The 10,803-nt window shown below is 38.7% G+C and overlaps 1 protein-coding gene across 3 annotated transcripts in view; it reads right to left on the bottom strand.

The window, feature by feature from the left end:
- The window catches only part of RABGAP1L (RAB GTPase activating protein 1 like), a gene marked incomplete at its 5' end in the record, with an annotated part of 440,168 nt that overhangs the window by 158,622 nt on the left and 270,743 nt on the right, over positions 1-10,803 (bottom strand). For all 3 annotated transcript variants that reach the window (XM_081112106.1, XM_081112105.1, XM_081112107.1), the window contains one exon: positions 1,852-1,977. In XM_081112106.1, coding sequence (XP_080968232.1) covers positions 1,852-1,977 — 126 coding nt within the window. The remainder of the gene's footprint in view (positions 1-1,851; positions 1,978-10,803) is intronic.

Below are 10,803 nucleotides of genomic sequence, written 5' to 3'. Positions count from 1 at the left end.
CCCCCTGATCAGAAATTGAACCTGTGACCCTTTGATGCATAGGCCGGAGCTCTAACCATTGAGACCACTGGCCTGGGCGTGCTTGCGTTTCTTCATAGTACCATGAACTTGCTATTCAATTATCAGGTACAATTATTTGACTCTCAAAGTGCTTAAGGATAGTGACCTTTAAAAAATATAAGCTTTTGCCGAAACCGGTTTGGCTCAGTGGATAGAGCGTCGGCCTGCGGACTGAAGGGTCCCAGGTTCGATTCCGGTCAAGGGCATGTACCTGGGTTGCGGGCATATCCCCAATGGGAGATGTGCAGGAGGCAGCTGATCGATGTTTCTCTCTCATCGATGTTTCTAACTATCTCTCTCCCTTTCTCTCTGTAAAAAATCAATAAAATATATTTAAAAAATATATAAGCTTTTGTAATAAGGTGAAAGTGAATAATTCCAAATAAAACTTTTCTTGGAAGAATTATATCTCTAAAAAAGAGCCTGTAGCCTTTAATGCCCTTAGTTACCAGACTCTCTAAGTTCTTTCTTCCCCACCATGCCCATTTGTCATTGTGCTTACAGTTTATTTGACATCCTTCCATCCTTTCCATCCTTTTCTTTCTTGTTCATATTTGAGGTTTCCCACCCTCCTATATCCCCTTCTTCCAGGAAAGCTGTCCTTTATCTCACTGCAAACTCTCCATCTTTCACTCCCCTGTTCCCTCCATCTCCTATTGGCTTCACTTCCCTCTCCAGACACCTGTGGGTCTCCAGACAGGCCGTGGCAATTAGTTCCTGCCAGTATCTTCCACTGCCACATCCCACTAACATTCCTCCCCAACCATTTCACTTTTCCCCAATATAGAATAAATCCCTTCATGAATTTTTTTTCACATTTCTCTTGAGTTTCCAATACCTCATATAGAGAATGCATAGATCCATTATAAAGGTGTGATTTCTAATCTCAGTGGAATTTCAAAGCTACTCAATTTTTTTGTCAGTACTAATCAGTAATTTTGCCCTTACAATCTTTTTTATTATGTAATATTTGACATAAATATGTTTCTCATATATATAAATTTATACATACATATTATAAAATAGTAACAACTCTGAGATTAGGAAAGTATGCGGGAAAATTTTTTAAATTTCTATTGAATTTATTGGGGTGACATTGGTTAATAAAATTATATAGGTTTTAGATGTACAATTATATAATACATCATCTGTATATTGTATTGTGTATTCACTATCCAAAGTCAAGTCTCCTTCTGTCCCCATTTATCTCTCTTTTACCTCTTCTACTTCCCCCACCTCCCCATTCCCTCTTATAAACATCATACTATTGTCTATGTCTAGGAGGTTTTTTTTCCCTTAATCCCTTCACCTTATGTGGAAAGATTTTTTAAAGTATGTCTCCACATTACAATATTTTAGGTGTTTTTTACGCTGCTATCAATATCTTTCTGTCTTTTCAAAGTATTCTCTATATGTAGACCTAAATATGGTTTGGGTACCGGTGCTAATAATACAGAGAAAACTTAAATATTCTTACTCTGTAAATGTCTTTATTTCTTTACAAATAATACTCAACAATCTCTTCATTGACTTAACTCACTATATTCTCATTCAAAGTGTATTAAAGTTGACTATTTAAAAAGGAAGATAATTTTTAAAATGGTCAAATGGTTAAACAAATATTTTATAATATCAACACCAATGTAGATATTGGTCAGAAACCAATTCCATTTGCATTTTCTGTAGAATTCTATTAAATTTTCATAAATCATGATTGCTCATCAATCTTATTAGACTTTTTCTATAACACAACCAATCCCTGAGAGATAAAAGTCCCAAACTTTTATTTACCTGCATTAGTCTCTCCAACTGATAAAATTTGCAATGAAGATCTTCAAAGTTGTTTTTGTAGAGATCTCGTAAACCATAGTCATACATGATTTTCACCAAAACACAGAATGCTTGTTCTTCTGGCATCTACAGAAAAACATAAATACAGAGCATGACTGAGTGGCATTTGGCCAGAATGTCAGAAAATTTCCAACACTTTGTTAGTCTTCTACATTAACAGCTGAAGGCCTGTAGTGAATGAAGTTCTTTAGAGCCAGCCTTCTGCATTGTTACAGGTAAAATCTGTTTTCACAGCTTGTAACTTCTTCACTTGAGATGATCTTCCCTCTTTTGTTAATTTAATCATCCTTCATTCATTCATTCATTCATTCACTATATCACCTTAAAAATAGTTAATACAGTCACGTGATTCAAAAATCAAAACAATGTAAAAGTATAAAAGGCAGAAGTCTCACTCCTCTCTATGCCCAGGACACTAACCCCTGTGTCTGACCCCATCTCTTTTGCTTAACTTCATAACTACTCTTAATAATGTCTCATGTATCCTGCAAGTGTTTCTCTATGCAAGTGAAATAATTATATTTCTTATTTTATTTTTTCCCTTTTCTACATAAAGGACAGCTGGCTTTTTTCCTCAGTAATAATTCCAAAGAGGGATTGCTGGATCAAGGGATAAACACATTTTTTAGTTTCGATAAATAGTGCAATACTGTTCTCCCATAATCTTCTTGGTGTTGCTATTTTTCTTTCTATAAAAAATAGTTTTCCAGAAAGAATCTTGTGTGCTTCTACCATTAAGATTCTAATGGCCAATAAAATCTAATACACCCTCCCAGAAGTATTTTTTTGTGAACAGAGAATAAAGTCCGAAATCAAAGAAACAAGCTCTAAATTGTGGTGGGACTGAAAAGTACATATTGGTAGTTACAAAATACGCATGGGGATGTGAAGTACAGCATAGGGAATATAGTCAATAATATTGGAATAACTATGTATGGTGCCAGGTGGTCACTGGAAATAACAGGGGGAATACTTTGTAAAGTATACAATTATCTAACCACTATGCTAATACAGAATAATATTTAACATAAACTGTAATTGAAAAATATAAAAAAATTTCAATTAAATAAAAAGAAAAAAAAAGTACAGATGTCCCATGGGGCACTTATAAGAACCTAATAGGTCTGTGACTTACGAGTTTTAGGCTGTAGAAATGAAAAAGCTACAATGTGATTAACAAAAAAAAAAATATTGGACTATGTTCCAACTTCCCCCATTGTGTTTACCTAAGTGACTTCCTGAGAATCTTTCTTCTTGACCTTATAAGCCCACTCATGCCTCCCCACTGGGGCTCCCTGTAATCTGGTCCCCAAAGAAGCACAGAGAAGCTCTCGTGCAATAAGTGGACATGAGGAGGGATCTGCAATTTTCAGCCCTTATTTGCTTCAATTGCCTGTGTAGGAAAAGCCTGGATATCAGTGCCTTGTTCTCAAGAACGTTATAGCATGTGAAAGACCAATGTCCCCTGGCTGGTGTTATACAATTGCAGCTCAATGAATATAGAAATTTTCATTGTCTGTTGCCCGTTTGCTGAGACGGTTGACTGGATTTGGTAACCTAAAAACAGTGCTCCCATACAAAACACACACACACACACACACACACACACAACACTGCTCTCATATAAAACATACACACACACAAACAGTGCTCTCTATTTCAAATTAATTTAATTAAAAAAGATATTTTGAACAAAGGAAGAAATCTTACTGCAGACTATTTCTAAAGAATGCAACATTATTTTTAAAGAGTTTAAATCAAATTAGTGGATCTCAAAGGGTTTGCTTTAATGAATAGGTAATAATTTGTTATTAGCAAATCCTATATAATAAAGAGGTAATATGCAAATTAACCCTCACATCATCACACGTCTCAAGATGGCTGCACCCACAGCAGAGGCGGGGTTCCCATAACAAGCTATAACGAGTGATCAGCAGGGACCGGAGGCTGTGTGGCGCCGGGCTGTGGTGGGAGACCTAAGGCTGGGCACCCCGCCTGGTGGAGCTTGATAGGGGACCTCAGGCTGCACCCCCCACACCGGCACTGGGTTAGGGGACCTCAGGCTGCACCTCTCTGCCCAGTGGGACTTGATGGGGGACCTCAGGCCATGCCCCCTGCCTGGCAAGGCTTGACGGGGGACCTCAGGCCATGCCCCCCTGCCTGGAGGGGCTTGACGGGGACCTAAGGCCACATCCCTGCCCTGGGCCGGGGGACCTAAAGCCACGCCCCCCACCACAGCACCAGGCTGGGGGACCTGAGGGTGCGCTGGGTACCTGAGGCTGTGCCCCCCACCTGGCGGGGCCTGACAGGGGTGGGGCCGGCTGGGTCTGGATCTCGCCCAATAGAGGTGGGGCCAGCTAGGTCTGGGTCTCGCACAATTTCAAGGCACACGCAGGTGGGTGGGGGCTTGACTCTGGGTCCTGCAGTTTGCCCCAGACTCTGACCGGAGGAAGATGTTCATATACATTCTACTAATTTTCTTTCATCTCTGACATTTCTATTATAGAGAAAGGGCAAATAGCAATATTAAAATATTTCCTCTAATTAATTCCCTTTTAATGTGCACGAATTTCATATAACAGGCCACTAGTTAGGTAATAAGTGTTTCTGAAACTTTTGAGAATGTATGAAAATGGTCCGCCCTTTAAGTAATTTTATGTATTCTTCCTATAATCTTATCAATGATATTGTATCATAATGTGGAAAGCTTATTTGAGCAAAGGAAAACCAGAGCTTAGACTCCGTTTAAATACTGCATTAAAAATTCTGAATTAGGAAAATAAAAAATAAATGAGGGTTTTTTTGACATAGTATATAAAAAATTTAAAAATAAACAAATTGAGGTCTCAATAAGCTGAAAGAATTCAGAGAGACATATATGCAATATTGCAGTCTCTGTTATCCACTTTAACCTGACAAGATCTTTGCTTTCTCTGACTCCCAAAGCTCTTTGTGGCATGTAGTGAAGTTATTTTTATGCTCCTACTAACTCGGGAATGAGCTTTAACTTTGCATCCCCTAAAGATCTTAGCATATAGACTTAAATAAATATCAAGTATTAAATATTTGTTTAGGATAACTTTAGCAAAACTGAATACATCTGCCTTTATCAATGAAGGCATGTAGACTAGTAGGGCCATCGGTGTCACCTGCAAAGAGCCAGCAAAAATGTAGTGGGAAAGGACAGGTGTGAAAGTGGAAGCAAGAGGCAGCCAAAGGTAACTATATCAGTTCTTGATCTCTTTTAATATGACAAATGCTAAATATAAAAATCTTTTGTATTATCTGTACTTAGTATTGGCTATTAAGCTTGCCCCTCAATTTGCATAAAGAGAATCAGTCAGGATCTGAGAATCAACACCTAGCTGTACTGTCAACCTCATCTTACTACAAGAGTGGGTTCCCCACTACATAGTATTGTGGCACCTGCTGACCTTTTTTTAAAGCATTAAAATAACTATTTAATTTATGAAAATAATGGTTCATTGAATTAGACATGCCAGTTTTATCATTGATATGTAATTGGTCTGAAGTACAATAAAAATAAGTCATTGAACAATATCTTTTTAAATTAAATATCAGATGTTATTACATGACTAGAGGCCCAGTGCACAAAAATTTGTGCACTCGTGGGGGGGGGGGCGGTCCCCTCAGCCCGGCCTGTGCCCTCTCTCAGTCTGGGACCCCTCAGGGGATGACTACTTGCTGGCTTAGGCCTGTTCCCCGGGGGATTGGGCCTAAGCTGGCAATCAGACATCCCTCTGGCAGCCCGGCAGCCCTCGGGGGATGTCCACTTGCCAGCAGGGAGCAGACCTAAACTGCAGTCGGACATCCTTAGCGCTGCTGAGGAGGCAGGAGAGGCTCCCACCACCACTGCTGTACTGGCAGCCATCAGCCTGGCTTTTGGCTGAGCAGAGCTCCCCCCTGTGAGAGCGCACTGACCACCAGAGGGCAGCTCCTGCATTGAGCGTCTGCCCCCTGGTGGTCAGTGTGTGTCATAGTGACCAGTCATTCCCAGTCTTTCTGCTGTTAGGGTCAGTTTGCATATTACCCTTTTACTATATAGGATAGAGGCCTGGTGCACGGGTGGGTGCCAGCTGGTTTGCCATGAAGGGTGATCCGGATCAGCGTGGGGGTCTCGCTTGGGTGCCTGGCCAGCCTGGAAGAGGGGCTGATGGCTGTTTACATCTGGTCACACCCCCTTCAGGGTGGGGGTCCCCACTGGGGTGCCTGGCCAGTCTGGGTGAGGGGCTGAGGGCTGTTTTCAGGCTGGTGTGCGACTAAAGCTTCCAACCTCTCCTTTCCTTCTTTGTGTGTTTTTTTTTAATTCTGGGATTTATTTACCTTCTATGGCTGTTACTGGAGCTGAGAGCCGGCTACAGCTCTGAGGCCTGGCTCCAGCTTGAGGCCTCGGCTGCTGAAAGCAGTTATCTGGGGTTTGTTTGGCTTCTATAATTGAAACATTGTTGCTTTCAGGCTCAGAGCCGGGCCATGGCAGGCGGGGAACCTTGGCTTCCTCCATCACTGGAGCAAGCAAGCCTCATGTTCGCTTCAGCTGCATGGCTGCCAGCCGCCATCTTGGTTGGCAGTTAATTTGCATATCGCCCTGATTAGCCAATGGGAAGCATATCGCAGGTACGGTTAATTACCCTATTTGTCTTTTATTAGATAAGATGGGTCTCTAATACTGCATATCCATCTTGGCTGTGTACAGGAGCTTTGTCACGGAATCAGTGTTGTTTTATTGAGAGAAGGAGGTGATAAGCACTTAAATCCTTTAACTTAAGATACCACAATGTCATCCATGACTATGAAATACAAAGTTAAATACCTGCCTCACATGCACAATATGAGAATCAAGTATGATGTAATCACTGTTTGGTAACAAATATTGACAATGATCTGCCATCTGTACTAACAAAGGTAATCACTGAATGGAGACAATCTCCAAGTTTCACTGCTTCTTTCTGCAGTGAACCACAAAACAAAGCAGCCCTATGTACTTCAAAAGTCTTTAAGACTCAGCTGAAGTCACACACATCAAGACATTTTTTAAAGCAAAATTATCTGTTGATAATATAAAATAATACTCTTATTTAGGATAAAACTAAATTTTCTGATCTGAATGGTTGTTTCATATCTTTTTGCAAGAAATCTACCTTTGTCCTTGAAGGCGCTGAACAGTCTACCAATTTTCTGGGTTTCTTCAACAAAGGTGGATGCTAGTGACTGTTCTGAAAATCAGAAACTCATGAGTCTTTATTTTCTGTTCACCCATTGAACAGCAAATAGAATGAAAATTTCCAGCTGATTGTTTTCCTCTTAAAGCAAATATATGCTAAAATACATCTAAATTAAATGTGCATTTATAAGATATAAAACATACTGTACAGCATATTAGTCTGTTAACGTGTGGTCAATTGAAGCTAATGGGACCAGGGTCCAAAGAAAATTGACTGGGCAAATAATGATTAATTTTACAAAGAATAGTAGTAGCTACTGTTATTAGAGGCATTCATTCATGATCCCATTTGATCCTTACCAAATCTGCAACGTAGGAATTATTTTTACATTTTAAATAGTGGATGAGTGAAGTTCAATGAAGTTAAGTGATTTGCCAATAACTGCACATCTATTAAGTAAAGCCTGGATTTAATCCCACAGCTACACTCTTTTTGTGCCAGATACAAAATAGGGACTCTTCATGCTCATGATATAAGGTATCCGATATTCATAAGAACACTAGAAATATAATAATATTGTTTCCATTTTATAAATGAAAACAACAACAACAACGCTGAACCTCAGAGTTTAGGAAACTTTTCCAAGGTCATATAAATTGGAAGGTATTAAACCATAGTTCAAATTTATAGTTGTGCTTTTACTATCCTTTGAATGAGTTCAGCTTTGAAAAGGTAGAGAAACTTAAGTTACCTAAAATGGGAGGATTGCCCTAACCAGTTTGGCTCAGTGGATAGAGTGTTGGCCTGCGGACTGAAAGGTCCCAGGTTCGAATCTGGTCAAGGGCATGTACCTTGGTTGCGGGCACATCCCCAGTGGGGGGTGTGCAGGAGGCAGCTGGTCGATGTTTCTCTCTCATCGATGTTTCTAGCTCTCTATCCCTCTCCCTTCCTCTCTGTAAAAATCAATAAAATATAAATAAATAAATAAATAAATAAATAAATAAATAAATAAAATGGAAGGATCGACAGAGGATTGTTTTTTAACATGTCTTGAATATATTTACAGGACACATGAAGAGGATATTGGGGAATGGCCCCAAAGGTACTGATGCAAGAATGAACTTAGAACAGGAAAATCTCTTGGATTTTAAGAAAAAGTTATTTGGGAACATAAAAGGGCTTATTAAAACTCCTGTAGTAAGAACATCACTATAAGATGATGTGTTGTGTCTGTCTAGCATCCTGTCTCCCTATCATCTGGTATCAAAACTCCTTTCCTCTAGGAGAGCTGCTCAGGAGGAGCTGATCCAGCTCACTGCCAGCAATTGAGGGAGACTCAAGGCCTGGACAGGGCTAATCAGAACATCCTATCTTCCTGGCCTTAGCAACAGGCTCAGGGACGGCAGGTTCCCAAGGCCAATCAGAATCCTCCAGGAATTCTTTTCCTTTTTCTTTTCTTTTCTTTTCTTTTCTTTTCTTTTCTTTTCTTTTCTTTTCTTTTCTTTCCCTTTTTCTTTTCTTCTCTTTTCTTTTCTTTTCTTCCTTTCTCTTTATTTTCTTTACTCCTCCCCCTCTCCCTCCCCTCCCCCCCACCCCTTCCTCCTCTTCTTCAATGCAGGAGCTATAGCAAAAAAACTGGTCCCTTTTAAATGAAGTTATAAAACTGAAAGGATATGAGCCAGGCCAGTCTGCAGACATGTTGCACATTTGTGACCAATTCATATAATTAAGGCAAGAAAATTTAAAGGAAACAGAGATACAGAGACACAGGTTCCTGACTAAGCAATTCTGGAATCCAGCCATGTCAAAATCACCCCTGCCCTGGACCTTCCCAGTTAGGTGAGCCAATAAACTTCCTTCTTAAATAAGTTGCTTTGAGCTAAGGCTACGTCAAGTAGCAGACAGAGTCCTCAATAGCGTAATGGCATAAACACTCTTACTTACAGAAACACTTGGAAGCCTCTACCTTGTCACCTTAGACTCTGTGGAATCTTTATTTTCAAAAAACTAAGTAGCTCTGCTTCCCATTTAAGTCTATTAGTTAAATCTTATCCTAAACCTGTCTTTTTGAGGGGTGCATTAAAGGTTTCATAATTTTTAAAACTTTTTTTTAAATAAAACACACAGATATGTTAGTAAAAATATATTGGGTTAAAAATTATTGCCCTAACCGGTTTGGCTCAGTGGATAGAGCGTCAGCCTACGGACTCAAGGGTCCCAGGTTCGATTCCGGTCAAGGGCACATCCCCAGTAGGAGGTGTGCAAGAGGTAGCTGATCGATGTTTCTCTCTCATTAATGTTTCTAATTCTCTATCCCTCTTCCTTCCTCTCTGTAAAAAATCAATAAAATATATTTTTTAAAAATTATCTAAAATATGTTATATGATTTTTAGAATAAATGAAGCATATAAAAGGAAATTATCATATTTCCATTAAGCAAAGACTAACACCATAATGATCATATTGCTAATTATTGCATATTTAACTTCAAAGGCTGGTGAACATATAATGGTTACAAGCAATCCATGCTATAACATTCTTCTCCAATTCTAAATGATCAGTTTCCTGTAATCTCATCAATAGATAAAACAGCATCTACTATAATAAACACTTCTTTCATTGTTTAAACTATAACAAGTTACAAAGCTATTATCAAAGCCTTTAGAAATTTCCAAGCAGGAAGGTAATTATTTCCTAAAACTACTTAGACATGAAAAAACACAAAAATTCTAAACTTTTTTTTTTTAACATACTTTCACTTTTGGTCTTTCTTTCCTCTTAGGCAGTGCATGTGAAATATAAATGACCATGGGGGAGGAAAAGACAGCATCCCCAAAGAAGCAGGTTCTGACAATGATTAATGTAGAGCTGCCAAAGAATGTCTGGCAGCAAAAAGAAGCAATAGCTTATGTAACTGATAAAAAAATTAGTAGGACCCTAATAACATATCTCCTTGGAACCTGAGATAGTATATTTGAAGAATTGTTTAAGCTAGACTATATTCTTCTACCTATTTAAACCATGGAGGCAAAAATACGGAAGAAAAGAATTAGTTAACTTTTCTAATTCAAATTGGTTAATGGGTTGGTCAATTAATGGAATATACTGATTAACAGAAGTATTACACATACTGTTCAATTAAAAATTACAGTATATTTTTCATTAACACTAGGCGGACTATCAGTTCATCTTTCCTCAAAGATGCTGAAGGCATTTCTGTATTTCAAGTTATTTATAAGCCATGGCAACAACTGCATAATTCTACTAATGTACAAAGTGTAAGAGCCTGGATTGAATTTCTATCCATCTTGTGACATACTTTAAAAGCAATTTTGTTGAATAAGTTTACAATGGCTGACTTACCATATAACACTTATAATAGGAGAGGACATAATATAGAAAAAAAATTTGGGTATTTGATTTTTCTGACTATTTGATTCACTCTTCTCTCTTTTTTTTTTTCAGGGGGAGGTGTTTCCAAACAAATATAAACTTACAGATATCTAAACCTGTTAAATCTCGGAACAGATTTCTCAGCAAGATATTCTTCTCATTGAATTTCAATCAATATATTACAATGTGTTTCACTGGGCTACAGTTAAATGCTAAAATGCTAGACTGTGATATACTCAGTGACTACTTTGTGGAATACAAAGCATCACCATCCACAGCTTGAACATCAGCTTTCATCAGAGCCACTACAAAGGCT

The sequence above is a fragment of the Myotis nattereri genome (genome assembly GCF_964212035.1).
Source record: "Myotis nattereri genome assembly, chromosome: 18".
Taxonomy (NCBI): domain Eukaryota; kingdom Metazoa; phylum Chordata; class Mammalia; order Chiroptera; family Vespertilionidae; genus Myotis; species Myotis nattereri.
This window is presented reverse-complemented; position numbering and strand designations above follow the sequence as displayed.